This window comes from Mesoplodon bidens, assembly GCF_964165515.1.
Source record: "Mesoplodon bidens genome assembly, chromosome: 3".
NCBI classification, from domain to species: domain Eukaryota; kingdom Metazoa; phylum Chordata; class Mammalia; order Artiodactyla; family Ziphiidae; genus Mesoplodon; species Mesoplodon bidens.
In genome coordinates this window covers 38,348,980-38,369,372 of record NC_138178.1, presented here as the reverse complement: position 1 = coordinate 38,369,372, position 20,393 = coordinate 38,348,980, and the positions used below count along the sequence as shown (strand labels likewise).

Genomic DNA, 20,393 nt, shown 5'->3' with positions numbered 1-20,393 from the left:
CATCCATAAACTACACCTTCCCTGCATCCCCCTTCCAAGATTGTTTTGGAGCAAGTCCCAGACAGCCTATCATCTCATCTGTGACTGTTTCAATGTGATACTAAGGTACATGGACTCTCTGTAAACTGTTTTAGTTTGCTAGGGCTACCAAAGCAAAATACCATAGCCTGGGTGGCTTAAATTTAAAAAATGTATTTTCTCACAGTTCTGGAGTCTAGAAGTCTAAGTTCAAACTGTTGGAAGGTTTGCAAAGGCTTCTCTCCTTGGTTTACAGATGGCTGTCTCTCTGTGTGTCCATGTCTGTGTCTCTGTCTGTGTCCTAATCTCCTTTTCTTTTCTTTTTTTTTGTCAAATATCCATACCATTTGTTTTGTTTTGTTTTTGAAATTTATTTATTTGTTTATTTTTGGCTGTGTTGGGTCTTTGTTGCTGCACATGGGCTTTTCTCTAGTTGCAGGGAGCGAGGGATACTCTTTATTGCGGTGCGCGGGCTTCTCATTGCAGTGGCTTCTCTTGTTGCGGAGCATAGCCTCTAGGTGTGCGGGCTTCAATAGCTGTGGCTCACAGGCTCTAAAGCGCAGGCTCAGTAGTTGTGGCTCACAGGCTTAGTTGCTCCGTGGCATGTGGGATTTTCCTGGACCAGGGCTCGAACCCGTGTCCCCTGCATTGGCAGGTGAATTCTTAACCACTGCACCACCAGGAAAGCCCTAATCTCCTTTTCTTTTTTTTTTTTTTTTTTAATATATATATTTATTTATTTATTTGTTTTTAGCTGTGTTGGGTCTTCGTTTCTGTGCGAGGGCTCTCTGTAGCTGCGGTGAGCGGGGGCCACTCTTCATTGCGGTGCGCGGGCCTCTCACTATCGCGGCCTCTCCCGCTGCGGAGCGCAGGCTCCAGACGCGCAGGCTCAGCAGTTGTGGCTCACGGGCCCAGTCGCTCCGCAGCATGCGGGATCCTCCCAGACCAGGGCTCGAACCCACGTCCCCTGCATTGGCAGGCAGACTCCCAACCACTGCGCCACCAGGGAAGCCCTCCTTTTCTTATAAGGACACCAATTATATTGGGTTAGGGCCCACCCTAATGACCCCATTTTAACTTAATTACCTCTCTAGAAGCCCTGTCTCCAAATACAGTCACATTCTGAGGTACTGGGGCTTAGGACTTCTACATATGAATTTGGGGAGGACACAATTCAGTCCATAACATAAACATAGCACAGTACCATCATCACACCTAAAACTTTAACAGTATTCCTTCATGGCAGTTCAGTTTCCGCAGCTAACTTCTTTCTTTGTTGTTTTCCTTTTTAATTACAGTTTGCTCAATTCGGGATCTAAATCAGGTCCCATATATTACAGTTGTCTCAAAGGTTTCTTAAGCCTCTTTTAAATCTCCTTCCCTTCACTTTTTTTTTTTTTCTTTTTTTTTGGCTGTGTTGGGTCTTCGTTGCTGCGTGCGGGCTTTCTCTGGTTGCGGCGAGTGGGGGCTACGCTTCATTGCGGTGCACGGGCTTCTCATTGCGGTGGCTTCTCTTGTTGTGGAGTACAGGCTCTAGGTGCACGGGTTTCAGTAGCTGCAGCACGCAGGCCCTAGAGCACATGGGCTCCAGTAGTTGTGGCTCGCAGGCTCTAGAGTGCAGGCTCAGTAATTGTGGCGCATGGGCTTAGTTGCTCCGCAGCATGTGGCATCTTTCCGGACGAGGGCTTGAACCTGTGTCCCCTGCATTGGCAGGTGGATTCTTAACCACTGTGCCACCAGGGAAGTCCCTCCTTCCCTTCACTTTTAATAGACCCAATCAAGTCAGCCTCTTCCATGTGGGGTAACTGGATGTGACATGAAGGGGGTCCTGATCCCTGGGACATGGCACAGCCCATCCAGAACATACGTGGGCACCAGGCACTGGCCTGAGGGGCCTGCTGACCTCTGCCCAAGTTCTGTGTGGAGGGCCCTTCTCTTGTCTCACCAGGTTTCACCTTGTCATGCAGGACTCAACCAAGATGGCACCTTCTTGGAGAACCCTTCCAAGACTCCCCTCGCCCCCAGTCATTCTCTGTCTAATCTCCCTCTTCACATTCTTCAAGGCACGTATGGTTTGGTGAAATGTTGTATTTGTTTACATGTTTGTTTCCTGTCTCTCCATCCCCAATTCCCCTCCACAAGTGCCTGGGGACTTTGTGCTCCTGTTCTAGCCCCCCAGGGCCTCGAACCCTGCTTGGCCCATAGAAAGTGCTCACTAGGTCAGTGTTGCCTGAATGAGGACTGAGAGGAAGGGTGTGAAATGCCAGTTTGTGGATGGAAGGTGATGTTGTACAGACTAGCATGTCTCAAACAGGTGTGCCTTATGGTTGTATGACCTGTCCTCATGTAAACCGTGTCGCTCTGGAGCAGATGGCAGGCCTTCCAGTCACTGTGATACTCTTCTGGCCTTTGGAAACTGTGATCTTGACCAGAGAAAGCTAAAGAGGGCATCAGCATGAAGCCCTCATTCTTCTTTTCCTGTTTCCCACACACACACACCTCTCTTTTGAGAAAATTGCAAAAGACCTTTTCCCGCTTATCAAACTAACTCTGTTCTAAACCACGTAAGCACTAATCCCTTGTTATTGGGCATCTTTGCTGATGTGATTAGAAATTGTTGAAAATAGATCTCTTGAACAGAAGAATTTCCTAAATGGATAACCTTACATTCTTGTGACTTAGAATCACATGAATCCTTAGTGCTGCCTTTGAAAGATAAATTCATTAAGGAAAATCCTGCATGACAGCAGTTACCATTTATCTCACAGTAATAGTGCCAGGCATGTGCTGAGCATGCACGGGTATTACTTCCCTTGATCCTCCTGATGCCTCGGAGGTAGGCGTTAGTTTCCCCACTTCCCAGACTCAGGGAGGTTAAGTACCTTGCCTGGGGTCACACAACCAGTAAGTGGTAGGACCAGCATTCAAACTGCGTGATTCTTAACCTCAACTCAGTATCACCTCTGTCGTAGTGTTCATTTCCTATTTATGATATTGCTTATTAGAATAAAGGGGAGCAGGGAGATAGTTGAGCATTAAAAAGATTTGTCCCCACTATAGTGGTAATGGTCATTACTGTTGTTATTAGTAGCTGTCGCTTACATAGCACTTGTTGTGTGCCAGGCACTGTTCTAAGTACTTTATAGGATGTATTAAATCAGTCATCCCCCTTTTACAGATGAAGAAACTGAGGCCCGGCAAGGTTGAGTAACTTGCACATACTGTATAGCACAGGGAACTCTACTCAATACTCTGTAATGACCTAGATGGAAAGAGAACCTAAAAAAGAGTGGATATGTGTGTATGTATAACTGATTCACTTTGCTGTGTACACCTGAAACTAACACAACATTGTAAATCAACTATACTCCAATAAAATTTTTTTTTTAAAAAAAGGTTGAGTAATTTGCTCCAGATCACAAAACTGATGAGTGGGTGATCCAGGTTTCCATCCCAGGCAGTCTAGTCCTGGAGTCCATGCTTTTGAACAACAGGCTACATAGCCTTTTCATGTAAGGGACTGCATCCTGCTGATACTTCTAAGGAGTAAGGAAATAGTTCCCAGTCAGATACATTTTAGGTTTAAGGCAAAAGAGCAGCCAGGAGCTTCTCAGAGCCACAGAAACAGGCCTGTTGGGTTTGGGCTCTGGTTTTTGTTTATCTCACATCCTACAGACATTCATGAGGCCAGACCCTGTGATGAGAATACAGGCGGGAATTCAAGTCCCTGCTTTTCTGAAGCTCCCATTCTAGTGAAGAACAGCTCACCATCGAGGGAAGGGGGGGAAATAGTCCCAATCAGTCTGCACTTAATGGCTGGGCTTGTCCAAAAAGAATATTTACCAACAGCAACCTTTTTAAGGACAGGGGCCAGATTTTAATATTCAATTTTTATATTATGTTCTTGTTAATCTCCTGCATCTAGCGTATCACTGAGAGAGAGTTGCTCAGGAAATGCCTGCATAAGGAAAAGGCAGTGTTTTAGAGTCCAACAGATGGGAATTTGAATTCCGCAGTTGGGGAAGTTAACATTAATATAAAAGTACACAGCATGAGGCCCAGCAAATACCAGTAAATGCCAATGATTATTGTCTTTATTAGTCTTTCACTCTTACTTTGTGTTTTCTGTGAGCCCACTTAGAGGAGAAAAGGCGAAAGTTTACTTGAACAATTAAATGTCCTAGCCTCTATGTCGGCTTCAAACAGTTGGCTGCCTGTGAACTGTCATGAGGGCCAATTTGAGAAGCAGTGCTCCCTGAGCATAAATTTCTGTTTTGAGCTTGGTCTGAGTTATGACTCTTTTTACAGGTATGGCAAGGCCCTGGTGGTTATTTTGAAGGGTGCAGTGCTTGCTTTCCAGCTTCATAACCTTCAGTACTGGCTCCTTGCCAAATCTGGTGGGCCCAGGCTGGGAGTAGGGAGGGTGGTCACACACCTCCAGCTCAATGTTACTGGCTTCTATATTCAAAATCAGTGCTGGCAAGTTATTTTTATTGTAGTACATGCTTATCAGCTATATTTTAACTTTCTAAAAATTATTTTCATTCTTTAAAAAAATTCCTCACCACTTGCCTCAGAATAGTTCATAGATTTTTTTTTTAACCAGCAGATATTAAAGATTTCCCTTTTGATGAATTACATGACATTATCTGATCTGATCAAAGACCAAATGTGAAACTGTTAGGGTGACTAGTAGAACCCACAAGAGTAGAATTTATCAGTCTTTTAAATTTCTTATTTAAATACGATACTTTGCTGGAACAGACTGGGGGTCCATAACCCTATCTTCTGGATGAGATCAGTGAATAACACTTGAAAATGAAGGAAAGCATAGAAGTCTTGAAGATTTTTTTGAAGTGTATTTATCATACAGAGCCTAATCTTTAATTGGAACACTGCGGTAGTGAACAATGGACTTAATTGATTTTCTAACCTAGGCAGTGTTAGGAATATAAGTCATGTTGTCAGTGATGCTGCAGGGGACCAGTAAATTCAGGAAATATTCTGCTCCATCTTTGTCTTTGGCTAAATGCCTTATCCCAGTCCAGTATTCATATTCAGAGCAGAGTAGAGCTGGATCAAGTCCACCAGCCAAGGAAACGAACTAAAAACCAGAATGATCCAGTTGTGGTTATTCTGACCTCCATCTCTAAGACTGACCTTGAAGTCTTATGACCAGAAAGTTAAGAGCCAAGTGACAAAGGGTCTATGAGTTTGATCTTGATTAGAGAAAAAATTTAAGATTTTTAAAGTCTTTTCTGTATCAGATGAAAGGAATAAAAATAATAACCTTGCATTGGCCCCCATAAGGTGACTGAGTCCCTTAGAATCATGAGCCTCCTAAGAACTTATGACCGAACACCAACCTAGGACATTTTGACATTGAAAATGGTCTCAAACGATTTAAATTGCCTTTTCCTGTGAGTTTAAACAATGAAGTGGGCTCTTTCCTTATTTCTAAACATTTGGCTTTCTTACATTAGACATCAAGCTGAGAAGAAGTACATGAAATCACAGCATCATCTTCTTTTTTTTTTTTTTTTTTTTGTGTGTGTGTGGTATATGGGCCTCTCACTGTTGCGGCCTCTCCCGTTGCGGAGCACAGGCTCCGGACGCACAGGCCCAGCGGCCATGGCTCACGGGCCCAGCCGCTCCGCGGCATGTGGGATCTTCCTGGACCAGGGCACGAACCCGTGTCCCCTGCATTGGCAGGCGGACTCTCAACTACTGCGCCACCAGGGAAGCCCACACAGCATCATCTTCTATTGCTTGGAGGAGGAGCTCATTAATGTCCAATTGGGTTTAATACTGGATTTTTTTTAAACTGTCTTTTGGAACCTCAATATAAGATCAGAAAATTTTGCCTTGCTTAGGGGATAGCATTTCCATCTTAGAAGGGAGGGAAGCCCTGTACCTGGGGTCACCATATAATTTAGCAACCCAACTGGGTCACTTATGAGAGTGAAAAAGTACCTTACTAACAACTGCATCAGAATAACAGACAAACTCCAGGACTCTCTCAGGCAAACTAAGGTGTATGGTCACCCTGCTATACAGCATGCTGTAGAGATCACCCACATGATCCAAGGCATTTTGCCACAAAGAGTTGCAGACAGTGATTTTTAAGAAACTTCTACTTTGTTAGAAGTAGAAGTAACTGCTCAGTCTAGCTGAAGATATTTGATTAGATCATGAACATAAATGTTTCTGTAAGCTTTTCATGTCTACCATTTTAATTGATGCAGACTCCATTTTGGGTTTTTTTAAATTTAATTTAATTTATTTTTTATACAGTAGGTTCTTATTAGCTATGTATTTTATACATATTAGCATAGATATGTCAATCCCAATCTCCCAATTCATCCCACCACCACTCCCCCCGACCGCCACTTCCCCACTTAGTGTCCATACGTTTGTTCTCTACATCTGTGATGCAGACTACACTTAGAATTGTATTCATGATTCCAGATGACAACCAGGAACTTTGTTGGCTCTGCAACAGTCAAGTGTTATAATGGCAGAAGGACACTGTGGGAAGGGAGGAGGGAGGGGAGGTGGGTGAAGAGAGAGGGAGAATGGGGAAGCGAAGGCAGTGAATTTGCAGAAGCTCAAGCATCTTAGTAAAACATCTGACAAGACCATCTGCTGAGAGTCATCGAGCTTTGAGAGGGTGCCCAGGGAGGGGCCCAGAGTTTAGGGGACAGGTTGGGGAGTAATACTGCGAGCAGAACTGTAGAGGAGGGTCGACAGGTCTGTGCTTTCAGGATGAGACCTGAATATTTAACCTTCAGACAGAAGAGGGCAGTTTTCAGCATCCTATACCCCGGGAAACAAAGCCAAAAGCACTCATTTGCGAAAATCTTTGTTTCAGAGATGAAGACAAGGCAAATTCATATGGTGGGCAAAGAGGGCTCTCACTTTATTTCTACAGCTGTTTTCTTCCCGAGTGAGTCAGCTTTGTAGCAGCTTGCCCACAGCTCTAAGAAATGACTCACACACCTTCACTATGAAAATGCTAGGGGCTGCTAGGCCCCCAACAGTCTGCCAGCGAGCCATGTTGTTAGCTGACCACTCTCTTGCATTAAATTTAGTGGGAAGGACATTTAGGTTCTTCTTTCCCGTCCCCTGCTCGGTCACGCTGGCTGATACTGTGTGCTTTCATGCCACATGATTCAAACTTCCTTCTTACCCAGCTCCATCAATGGCACGCCCACCATGTGCCTGGCGTGTAGGATACAGAGATGACTCAAAGTCTCCATCCACAAGGAAGATCACGTCTCTGGGTCCTTGTATTTGAGCCAGCTGAGTCATAATAGTGCCATTTTGGGGGAAATGGCTTTTGAAATAGATGGGAGGTACAAGAAAAAGGCCTCTCCTGTCCTCGGCAGTTTGCTTTTCCAACATAGGCCTGTGGTACTCATCTGTCTAAGGCCAGGTTAGTGACTCCTATTTCGTCATCTTAAAAAGCTGCAGCAAGGGCTTCCCTGGTGGCTCAGTGGTTGAGAGTCCGCCTGCCGATGCAGGGGACATGGGTTCGTGCCCCGGTCTGGGAAGATCCCACATGCCGCGGAGCGGCTGGGCCCGTGAGCCATGGCCGCTGAGCCTGCGCGTCCGGAGCCTGTGCTCCGCAACAGGAGAGGCCACAGCAGTGAGAGGCCCGCGTACCGCAAAAAAAAAAAAAATAATAAAAAGCTGCAGCAAGATTATACAAGGGCCTACTGTATAGCACAGGGGGGAAAAAAGGTACAATCTGTTTGCAGGACATATATTAAGTTAACCTTAAAAATGCATTCCAATATACATTAGGTACAGACAAATACTGTTTGATTCCACTTATACGAGGGACCTAGAATAGTCAAATTCATAGAGTCTGAAAGTACATTGGTAGATGCCAGGGTCCTGGGTCGGTGGCGGGGGTGGTGAGGGGGAATGGGGAGTTACTATTTAATGGGGACAGAGTTTCAGTTTAGGAAGGTGCAAAATTCGGGAGATGGATGATGGTGAGAGTTGCACAACAATGTGAATGTACTTAGTGCCACTGAACTGTACACTTAAATATGATTAAAATTTTTTTTAAAGTGGGCTATAGAAACATTAAAAAAAAAAGATTATATACCTAAATCTTGTTACTGGTGCTAATCCTTTAAGGATTAAATACATAGAACCTCATTAAAATCCTCCTAGTATTAAAAAAACAGGTAGCTGCAGCTCTTAATAAAAGAGCCCAGGGGGTCTTCCCTGGTGGCGCAGTGGTTGAGAGTCCGCCTGCCGATGCAGGGGACACGGGTTCGTGCCCCGGTCCGGGAGGATCCCACATGCCGTGGAGCGGCTGGGCCCGTGAGCCATGGCCGCTGAGCCTGTGTGTCCGGAGCCTGTGCTCCGCAATGGGAGAGGCCACAGCGGTGAGAGGCCCGCATACCACACACACACACACAAAAAAAAGTGCCCAGGGAGGGGTTCCCAGACACTGAGGGTGTTTGGTAACTGACATCAGGTGGAGATCCCGGGAGGACCCTGCATCTACCAGCAGGCTAATCCTGGAGCTGGGCAGACACCATGTCCTTGCCTTTCCCTTGCCTGGGAGAGATGGCAGCTCTTCACAAAACACCCAACAGCTTGTCTAGGATTATGTAGACCTGGCCTTTTATCCAGATCAGAAGTGCTTGAATTTAATTAAACTGAGGCTCCCAAAGTGCCTACACAATTAGCTGTAATTGCTCCTCAGTAGTGTAGCAAATCCAAGTTACAAAATCCAAGTTTTGTAACTGCCCCAGTGACATCTGAACATCTCCTCTAGGTCTCAAATAATTAGTCTCAAACCTGGATAAAGATAGGTAGGTCCAAAAGGCATCAGATGGTGAAAAAGTAAGACTTTTCACAATTGAAAAATAAATCCTGGCCGTGCAATTACTTATGTAGATTTGGGATACAAGACAAAGGACTTGGGCTATGGGGTTAGACATGGGTCCAAAGCCCGGTGCTCCCACTCACTCACAGGGCCTAGCACAGGGCCTGGAACGTAATGCCTCCTTCCCATTCGTTTAGATGATACTGACTGAGTGCCTGCTGAGTGCCTGGTCCCACAGATACAGTGGTGAACAACACCAGGAATATCTTTGCTTGATGGCGTTTATAGTCTAATAGAGAGGCTCATTCAATGGTAGAACAAAACTTAAAGATACAAATAATTAGCCAAGGGATGAAAAAATTAGGCAGAATCCCAAGGAAATGGTGGTGGAAACAACTGACAATAAGTCCCTTAGTACCATTTCTTATACAGGCAAATAATGTCCCCATCACAAGCTGCACACATCACTGCCCCAGCATGAGGAATGTGTTGGGTGTATTTAGCATAGTTGGAACTGGTCTAAGGAGATTTAAACATCTTTTTAAGAAATTATTCTTCATTTTCACTAGATTTTTTAACTGGCTGGATTTTTATTGAAAAAGTAATGTATATACACAGGAAAAACATTGAAATGGTGCAAAAATCTATATAGCAATGAGTCAAACTATGTCTTCCTCCCATCCTAGCCCCTGGTTCTCCTCTTCAAAAAAAAAAAATAACAATAACTGCTATAGTTTTTCAGCAAATATTCAATCAGATATGTGTACACATATAATCCCTTTAAAAACACAAATACACACAGGAGATGGTGCCATCCCACTGCTCTGCTCTTGTTTTGGTCCCTCAGTAAGCTGGCTCAGGGTCATTCCACATCAGCACACTGGACTCTACGTCGTTCTTTTTCACAGCAATTTAACTAGTCCTCTTACTGGTGGAAATTTAGGTTATTTCCACTCCTTTGCTGCTGCGAACAGCACTGCAGGAAACATTCTTGCACATATATGCAGTATACATCTGCAGTATAAAGTCCCCCAAAGTGGAATTGCAGGACCAAAGGTTTGTCCTTTTATTTTTATTTTTATTTATTTTTTTTTTTTTGCGGTATGCGGGCCTCTCACTGTTTGTGGCCTCTCCCGTTGCGGAGCACAGGCTCCGGACCCGCAGGCCCAGCGGCCATGGCTCACGGGCCCAGCTGCTCCGCGGCATGTGGGATCTTCCCGGACCGGTGCACGAACCCGTGTCCCCTGCATCAGCAGGCGGACTCTCAACCACTGCGCCACCAGGGAAGCCCGGTTTGTCCTTTTAAAAGCATTACTACATTGCCTTCTGAAGGCTATTCCAGTGCCCACTCCCACATCAGTGGATGGACCAGCAGGCCTGGTACCCACACCCTCCCCAGTGCTGGGTATCGGCAAAGTTGATCTTTTCTAATATGGGCAGTGGAAAAGGATTGTGAATTGTCGTTTTAATTTGCATTTATTTAACTGCGAGTGACATGAAGCATCTCTCTGAACCACCCTTTTAAAAGACAAAAGAGGGCTTCCCTGGTGGTGCAGTGGTTGAGAGTCTGCCTGCCGATGCAGAGGACATGGGTTCGTGCCGCGGTCCAGGAAGATCCCACATGCCGCAGAGCGGCTAGGCCTGTGAGCCATGGCCGCTGAGCCTGCGTGTCCGGAGCCTGTGCTCCACAACAGGAGAGGCCACAACAGTGAGAGGCCCACGTACCGCAAAAAAAAAAAAAAAAAAAAAAAGACAAAAGAAACAGAAAATTGAAGATTTTACCCACCTTTCCTATCAACTCAGACAGGGGTTCTCAAAGTGTGTTCCCTGGACCAACATTGCCTGGGAACTTGCTAGAAATGAAAATTCTCATCCCACCCAGACCTCCTGAATCCAAGATTCTGGAGGTGGGACCTAGCAATCTGTGTCTTAATGAACCCTCTGTTTAGACCCCACTCCTAGAGTTTCTGATTCAGTAGGTGGCCTGAGGCATAAGAACTTGCATTTTGAACAATTCCCAGGCAATGCTAATGCTGCTGGGCCAGGGACCACACTTTGAGAACCACTGGGCTAGTGCATTTTTCTTGCAGTAATATTTAACCTCAATGCAGCTTTTCTGATCCACTCTACAAGAACGATTACCAGAAAGCAGTTGTGTGTATTTAGGGCTTTAAAGATTGTTTGTGTTAGGAGTTTGATGGACCCGGTAGAGGTGCCCGGTTGGGTTGAGCAGGGGTTCACCCACTACAGAAACCTGGCTTTGAGGAAATATTTGGAAAGCAGCTACCAGGGCAACAGCCCTGCTTCAGAAGCTTCCAAAGGCAGGGCAGTGCCTCCATGTGGGCAGGTTGCTTACTGCAAGTGGAAAGGGAAGTCTGAAAAGGCTGGCCCAGAGACCAAGTAGGAGTATGCCTTAAAGAATGAGGTTCCTTAAAAAACTACAAATAGAACTACCATATGACCCAGCAATCCCACTGCTGGGCATATACCCTGAGAAAACCATAATTCAAAAAGAGTCATGTGGGCTTCCCTGGTGGCGCAGTGGTTGAGAGTCCGCCTGCCAATGCAGGGGACACGGGTTCGTGCCCTGGTCTGGTAAGATCCCACATGCCGCAGAGCGGCTGGGCCCGTGAGCCATGGCCGCTGAGCCTGCGCATCCGGAGCCTGTGCTCCACAACGGGAGAGGCCACAACAGTGAGGGGCCCACGTACCGCAAAAAAAAAAAAAAAAAAAAAAAAAAGAGTCATGTACCAAAATGTTCATTGCAGCTCTATTTACAATAGCCCAGAGATGGAAACAACCTAAGTGTCCATCATCAGATGAATGGATAAAGAAGATGTGGCACATATATACAATGGAATATTACTCAGCCATAAAAAGAAACGAAATTAAGCTTTTTGTAATGAGGTGGATGGGCCTAGAGTCTGTCATACAGAGTGAAGTAAGTCAGAAAGAGAAAGACAAATACCGTATGCTAACACATATATATGGAATTTAAGGGAAAAAAATGTCATGAAGAACCTAGGGGTAAGACAGGAATAAAGACACAGACCTACTTGAGAATGGACTTGAGGATATGGGGAGGGGGAAAGGTAAGCTGTGACAAAGTGAGAGAGTGGCATGGACATATATACACTACCAAACGTAAAACAGATAGCTAGTGGGAAGCAGCCGCGTAGCACAGGGAGATCAGCTCGGTGCTTTGTGACCGCCTAGAGGGATGGGATAGGGAGGGTGGGAGGGAGGGAGATGCAAGAGGGAAGAGATATGGGAACATATGTATATGTATAACTGATTCACTTTGTTATAAAGCAGAAGCTAACACACCATTCATTGTAAAGCAGTTATACTCCACTAAAGATGTGGGGGAAAAAAAAAAAAAGAATGCTTTCTCCTATTGGTCTGAGCCAAAGGGATCCTTGTTCCCTAGAACAGTGGTTCTCAGCCCTGGTTGCACTTTGGAGTCACCTGGAGATCTCGTAAAAGAACACCCATGCCTGGGTCCTACCCTCTGATTTAATTAGTTTGGGGAGGGCCCAGGCATTAGTATTTGTTGTTGTTTTACAAGATCCTCAGGTAATTCTAACGTGCAGTCAGATCACAGGACACTGCTTTGGAGAAAAATCTAGAAATCTAGATTGGTCTTTTCAAGTGTTAAGCTACAATCCCTTGTTTAAATGATTTTTTTTAATTGTGGTAAAATACACAAAAATTTACCATTTTCATCATTTTTAAATGTACAGTTCAGTAGTGTTAAGTACATTCACATTGTTGCACAATCAATCTCCAGAACACTTCTCATCTTGCAAAATTAAAACTCCGTACCCGTTAAACAACAACTCCCCATTCCCCCTCCCTCCAACCCCTAGCAACCACCATTCTACTTTCTGTCTCTGTGAATTTGACTACTCCTGATACTTCATGTAAGTGGAATCCAACAGTATTTGTCTTTTTTTTTTTTTTTTGTGGACCATTTTCAAAGTCTTTATTGAATTTGTTACAATATCGCTTCCGCTCTATGTTTTGGTTTTTTGGCCCCAAGGCATGTGGGATCTTAGCTCCCCGACCAGGGATCAAACCCACACCCCCTGCATTGGAAGGTGAAGTCCCAACCACTGGACCGCCAGGGAAGTCCCCAGTATTTGTCTTTTTGTGTCTGGCTTTTTTCACATGGCATAGTGTCCTCAAGATTCATCCATTTTGCAACATGTGTCATAATTTCCTTCCTTTTTAAGACTGAATATATATTCCATTGTATACATGTACCACATTTGGTTTATCCATTCATCTGTTGATGGACACTTGGGTTGCTTCCACCTTTCAGCTGTTGTGAATAAAGCTGCTATGAGCATGGGTGTACTTAAATAATATTTTTAAAAGAGAAGAGAAGTAACAGTTATAATAATAGTTAACATTGAATACTTACTATGCCCTGGTCTAAGCCTTTTACCTACATCACTTTACTCAGTCCTGCAACCAACTCTGTAAGGTATTCACCATTATTACCTCCATTTTACAGATGCAGAAACAGACCCAGAATGGTTTGGTAACTTGCCCAAGGTATTTTCCAAAATTCCCTCAGGATAAAAATCATTTGGAGTATTTGTTAAAAGTACCCATTGCCAGACCCCATGCTGTACCTGTGGACTCTGAGCCTCCAGCAGGGAGCCCAGAGGTATAGATTTTCCTTGTACCCCAGGATTTGCTTGTCATCACTGGAAAGTTGAGAGCATCTCAGCTTCACATCTCCCCATTTTACATCACATCTCCCCATTTTAAACCTAGCGTTTCCTAGAGATATAACATTCCTTCTATTGCTACCTTTTTTTTTTTTTTTTTTTTTGCGGTACGCGGGCCTCTCACTGTTGTGGCCTCTCCCATTGCGGAGCACAGTCTCTGGACGCGCAGGCTCAGCGGCCGTGGCTCACGGGCCCAGCCGCTCCGCGGCATGTGGGATCTTCCCGGACCGGGGCACGAACCCGCATCCCCTGCATCGGCAGGCGGACTCTCAACCACTGCGCCACCAGGGAAGCCCCTATTGCTACCTTTTTAAAAAGAGAAACTTGGATAAATGACCTAGGTGGGGACAAAAGACTGGCGTTTCAGATTCCTAAGTTAAGGGTCCAGGGTTCCCTCTGGACCAGCTTTTTGTTGCTCCAGGAGGCTGTCACCAGGACCCATCAGAGGCCTTCAGAATCCGCTCAATTCATCAGCTATTTATCGAAGGGCTGCAAGGTGCCCCAGCCTCTGCTGGGTGCAGGAGGGAGAAAAACAGGAGACTTGATCTCTTATATCTCAATGGAGAGAGAGATGTACTTCCTTTTCAGGGTGACGCCTGGGTCTTTCCATGTTGGGAGGGAGCAGCTCTTGGCCTCCAGTTTTTCCCCTAGTCTTAAGCATCTTTTGCCACCTTCCAAGCCTCAGGAGCTCCGAACACTTTCAAATTGCAATCATTAGTCAAAGTCTGGGGGATCTTGTCTGGAAAGAGGCACGAGGGGACCTCTAGGAGTGTCGGGAATATTTTCCATCTTGATCTGCACAGTGGTTGTGTGGGTGTAAATGCGTAGATTCATTGATTGTGCACTTTCCTGGGTGTATGTTATACCTCATTAGAAATAAAAATAAAAAAGAAGGCAGCTTTATGTGTATTGTTACACAATGACTTCTGAAACATTGTTAAAAAAAACAGTGCTAAGCAATATGTATGCTGCCATTGGTATTTTTTAAAAGAGTATAGGAAAGTACCTTTTACCACATCTTTTATGCTGTTTGAATTTTGTGCCATGTGCATGAATAACCAACTCAAAAAAAAAAACATTTAATGCAGATTTCTGGGCCTGGCCACCATCTTACTGAATAAGCTTCTTTAGGGGTGAAGCCCGGGAATGCCTGTTTCTAACACCCTCTCCAGGTGATTCTTTGTACCCCGTGGGCTGAGAACTCCTGCGTGGGGTTGTGCTGGCCTTCCACTGTTAAAAGGAAGACAGATCCAAGGGGGAGCTTGTCCCGGCTCAGAAGGTCGTGTCCCTCAGGGTTTGTGGGTTAGGAGAGGAGCCGTTCAACTCTCTTAGGAATGTCCAGCCCTCTGAGCTGGCTTTGATAAGCAGGAAGATGTGGAAGAAGTCTGTTTTCATTTTTTTTTTTCAACGAACAAAATCCATACTGTCTTCATGCTGGTCTGTCTCGTGCATGCCTCTTGGCAAAGTCCCTCACTTTCCCTGTTAGGTTTTATTTTAAGTTGTCTCCCTGCTGAGTCTGGGGCTGGGCCTTAGAAGGATGTGATGAACCCCTTCATTTGTATGGCCACTACCCTCGTCCTCTTCGCAAAGCTGCTGAGACATAACGTGACTTCACCAACTTCCCAAGGGGACACCAGTTGACATCATCCCTCCCGGGCAGACTGGGCCCAAACACCCTCTCCGTTCAGAAGTCTCCTCTGTATGTTTCTGAATGGGTCTGTCTCCCACGGCACCTGTCCCTACGTCACCAAGAACATTTTATCCTAATCCCACAGAGCATCTTGGCCGTCCCTCTGGACTGAAGTTTGTCTCTCCTTCCCTTCCCCACATTGATAAGGCAGTCCTGTAAATAACATCCGCTTGGTACTTTTCTTAACACCATGAATCATTGTACAAGTGGGTGTAACATCCTATTTTGTAGCCTAAGAATCTAACCCCAAAGAGTATTGCTCTTGCTTTTGTTTACCTGTGTGTGCAAACACAGGTGCTCATACACACCCTGAATATCTGTTTTAATTTCCATGAGTATCCGGATAGGTTTCTCACAACCCATCTTTAAAGGAGCGTTGTACAAGCGTTTGATACATGGTCCCTTCCCTCATGGGCACTACTAATGTCGTGTTTCCTCTAATACTGAGGGGCATCTGGGAACTTCGCTGCAGGTAGCCAGAGAGAAGTCTGCCTGTCTGGCTGAATGTATGTGTCTCTCTCTGCAAACACACACACACACACACTCACATACACACACACTCCTATACAGTTGTCCCTCAGTATCCTCAGGGGATTGGTTCCAGGATCCCCATGGATACCAAGATCCACAGATGCTCAAGTCCCATATATAAAATGGCATAATATTTGCGTATAACCTATGCACATCCTCCTGTATACTTTAAAACATCTCTAGATTGCCTATAATACCTAATACAATGTAAATGCTATGTAACTAGTTGCTGGTGCACGGCAAATTCAAGTTTTGCTTTTTGGAACTTTCTGGGATTTTTTTTCTGAATATTTTCAATCTGTATTTGGTTGAATCCACGGATGCAGAACCAGCAGATACAGAGGGCTGGCTGCGTACGTATATATTTCTCTCTCTCTCTCTCTATTAGAGTCTTAACACCCACTTAGTAACCTTCCAGCTCACATTTTCTCCAATATTTGTTGCACCCGAAATAACCAAGTCATCTTACTTCTCTGCCCATAGGCTGCACCTGGGAATTTGGAGCCATGGTAAACTACATCAGGAAGACATATCCCCTGACCCAGCTGGTGGTCGTGGGCTTTAGCCTGGGCGGTAACATCGTGTGTAAATACTTGGGGGAGACCCAGGCCAACCAAGAAAAGGTTCTGTGCTGCGTCAGCGTGTGCCAGGGCTACAGTGCACTGAGGTGAGTGATCCGGGCCATATGTTCCCACTTTTTTCTGCTGTTGGTCCTCCAGTTAGCACTCGTTTATTGAGATGCCCCAGTGCACCAGACATTGGTCCATGAAGAGCAGGGGAAATGCTGGGGCAGACTGAGCAGAAGTTTCTGGGTCTTGGATTCACCTTGTTTTGCTTCCACATCATACACTGGATTTGTCCTATCAGACCCCTTAAGCCTGGGATATGCAGCTCTATTTGGGGATCAGATCTGTAATTGAATAAGCCAAAGCCCCTCTTAATAGCTGCTGTTCCCCTTTGGAGTCTCTGTGAGATGATTTAACTCTGTTCGTGCTCCAGGAGTTTTGTAGAACTGTGGGTTTATGAAAACAGAGGAGACTTGGTGAACCAGGGTCTGAGAACTGGGCCTTATGACCCCAGATTCCTCCTGTCTACCAAAGAATTGAGTCTCAGGTGGCACCTGGAAGGGGTCTTTAGAAACCATTTAATCCATGCCCTCACTGTCAAATAGTCGTCTCTCTCAGACATCCCAGAATCACACACAAGAGATGACCTACTGGGTAAAGGTTTACCTCTCCCCTTAGTCTCCCGACAACAGAACCCCAAAGGAGGAGTCCTAGGAGGGCATTATCGTCTTCTCTGACCCCCCACCAGATCAGTGTTGTCCTAGATCACTCCAGGATCACCACACACACACATTCACACACACTCACACACACACACACACACTCATACACACCACACTCACACACACATCTTTCCAGACTCTTTAAATGCATTCATATTTTTTCCTGTACTCACTGCTCATGATAATGTCTTTTGTATTACCAATGGGTATGACTAGTTTATTAAAGAACTCTTGAAATCCAAAATCATACAAAAAAGTAAAAACAAACAAACAAACAAAAAACTCCCTGATTGATCCAGTCTAATGCCAAACAGTCCTTATAGTTAATAAATGAATCCTTCCTTTTTGCCTCACCTGTATCTCTCATGGTGTAGTTTAAACCTATCTTGTCATTTTCTAATGGATAAGGGGCTACGTTATTTCTAAAAATATCTGTTACTGGAATGTGAAGTCAACACATCCAAAGGGCAAATGCAGGCTCAGAATTCAGCCTCTGCCTGAGCCTTAAAGCTGGCCAAAACAGAGAATTTAAATGTACCCAAAAATAGACATGAAAGACAGCCCTGCTGGAACCTTTCCTGAGTTCCAGCGCCAGGGCCTAGTCCTCACCTGCAATATGGAGATGACGGTAATAATAAATGGTACCTACCCCATGGCGCCATTGTGAGAGTCAAATGAGTTAATGGGCATGAACTACTTGCAACAGTGCCAGGCATGTAGAAAGTTAAGTCAATAACTGTTAATTATCATCATTATTCATTGTAAAATGAGAAGTGGACTAGATCAGTGGATAACAAAGACCAATCTAGCGAACTAGCGACTGCCTCACTTCATTAAGAATCACTTGGAGGATCGTGTTAGAAATAAACTCATTTTCTTGGGCCCCAGCCCTGGAGATCCTGATTCATGCATCTGCGGCACAGGGCCGGGAATCTGCGTTTGGACACATTTCACAGGTGACTCCTGAGATTTAGCCACGTTTAGCAGTCATTAGGCCTGGGGACCTCAGCGGTCTCTCCAGCTCTAATATTGCAGGACTAGGTTAGTCCCCTCGTCCTCCTGATGGGAATCCTCCCCTTCACTCCTCTCTACACTCTGGTGAGCCAGGACGTGTGCCTTTATTTTGGCTTGGCTAAAAATATTCAACTCCCAATTCGTAGCCATTATGTAACCAGAGTTAACCGAAGTCCCATCCTGCCCAGTGACTGGAGTATTAGAGCAATGAGCAAAGGGCCCGCCACAGGATCCGAGGGAGCAGGGCCTGGCAGGAGCCCTTGTCACCTGACAAGTGGTCCAGTTTTTGGCAAGGCTTCTAGCATCTGTAAAAATCAGAATCGCTGAAGTCCCCTCCTCAACCAAATGCTGTCAAATTACTGTGAACACTGACTTTGTGTTCAGAGAGCCCTGGATTTGACGCGCAGGAGGATGTAGGACAAGTTTGTTTTCATTTATTTTTCAACGCGCAGACTCTTCAGTAACAGCCTGATTTCATTTTGCTGCAACAGCGCCATCTGCTGCTGGCCAAGCACACGACTCACGCGTTTGCCGATCCACGGTGTTCAAACTAAGGCAAAGGTTTAAGCTAGGAAACTGACCAACATCTGTGCGGTGCTAAACATTTTGCAGGCGTGGTCTACACCACTTCTCTCTGAGACCTCAAAGATCTTGATACTCATAATCATTGTCACATCTGCCTCCTGCAAAGAGGAGAGAAACAGGCAACTTTATCCTCTAGAGCACAGAGAACTAATGCTAAGGCTAAGATCCTGTGGCCCTACACACAGGAACTGGCAACAGGTCAAGGAGACACCATCGCCCTATGTGCACCCCCAACATTTTAATGAGTTCAGGTCCCCCCAACAGTTTAATGAGATCTACTCGCTAAATGACAGTGGCTTACTTTAAACCAGCATAACCTTTTTTTTCCTGCCAAGGCTTAAGGGCAATGAACCTTTTCAGCACTGGGATGATGGCAGCCATGCTTCCTATATGCCAAGGTGGAGCGGGGAGGGCTCGTCTGCCTCTGCAGGGGCCACACAGGAGTTCATGCTTCCGGTAAATCCCTCCTCGTTGAGTCTACACAACCGCTTGTCAGTGATCCATCCCCTCCCTCTGGCTTCTCATCCCTTTAGCGCACCTCCCCACTAGCCAGAGCCAGTTCTAGGCTCAGAAGCCAGCGCCTGCTTGCTGTAGTTAGAGCAGTATAGCTGCTGCTAAACTAGCTCACCTTTGATGAGGTGCTGAACCAGTGAAGGAGGGAAACAGATGTCCCAAAACTACATGGTATCCAGCTGACTTAACATGTTGCCTCAGGATAAACAGCAGCCAACTAACTAGCCCTGGAAATGTGTGTGGTCAGACTCAGCCTAACTCTCTGGTTTAATTAATCATTTGAAGCTATCATGAAGACCTTCATTATAAATTCATCCAGTGAACAGCAACCAGACAGAAATGCAAGAGGGAGAAGTAGTGATGCCGAAAGGTTACCCGTGATTAATTCGTTCATTGATTCTTTGATTCATTCAGCAAGACACCCTTCTAGGACACAACCGTGAACAAGGCCAACAAATTCCCCACCCTCGTGGAGCCTAAAGAAAAGGGAAGGGAAGCTCTTGTGGTCTCATTTCAGGTAAAATCAAGTCGTCATTGCTGAGGAAGCCCTCAACGATCTTACACTGAAGAATCCGCCAATAATAATATGGTTAAATACAAGCATTCTGTTGCAGTTTGGGTGTAAGAGATAGTCTGTATCTGCTTAATGGCAATAGAATGATGTTTACACAGTAGCAAACCAACAAATAAGTGTCACTAATGGTGACATGCTAGGCATATGGATGCCAAGGAAGTCCTCAGTCAAGTGGGGAGTCAGTGGGGAAGGACTTTTTTTTTTTTTTTTTTTTTTGCGGTACGCGGGCCTCTCACTGCTGTGGCCTCTCCCGTTGCGGAGCACAGGCTCCGGACGCACAAGCTCAGCGGCCATGGCTCACGGGCCCAGCCGCTCCACGGCATGTGGGATCTTCCCGGACCCGGGCACGGACCCGTATCCCCTGCATCGGCACGCGGACTCTCAACCACTGCGCCACCAAGGAAGCCCGCTTTACCGTTTTTAAAAGTTTCACACACATGATTTCATACACTCCCATAATAACCCTTCCCCCCACGGCCCCTCCCCCCTTCCCTCTCCCCTCTCCCCACGATAACCACTAGTTTATTCTGTGAGTCTGATTCTTTTGTGTTTTATTCACTAGTTTGTTGTATTTTTTAGGTTCCACATATAAG

The 20,393-nt window shown here is 45.4% G+C and overlaps 1 protein-coding gene across 2 annotated transcripts in view; it reads left to right on the top strand.

The window, feature by feature from the left end:
• ABHD2 (abhydrolase domain containing 2, acylglycerol lipase) overlaps positions 1–20,393 on the top strand; it is a 102,865-nt gene that overhangs the window by 66,427 nt on the left and 16,045 nt on the right. For both annotated transcript variants that reach the window (XM_081227008.1, XM_081227009.1), the window contains one exon: positions 16,310–16,493. In XM_081227008.1, the coding sequence (XP_081083134.1) occupies positions 16,310–16,493 (184 nt within the window). The remainder of the gene's footprint in view (positions 1–16,309; positions 16,494–20,393) is intronic.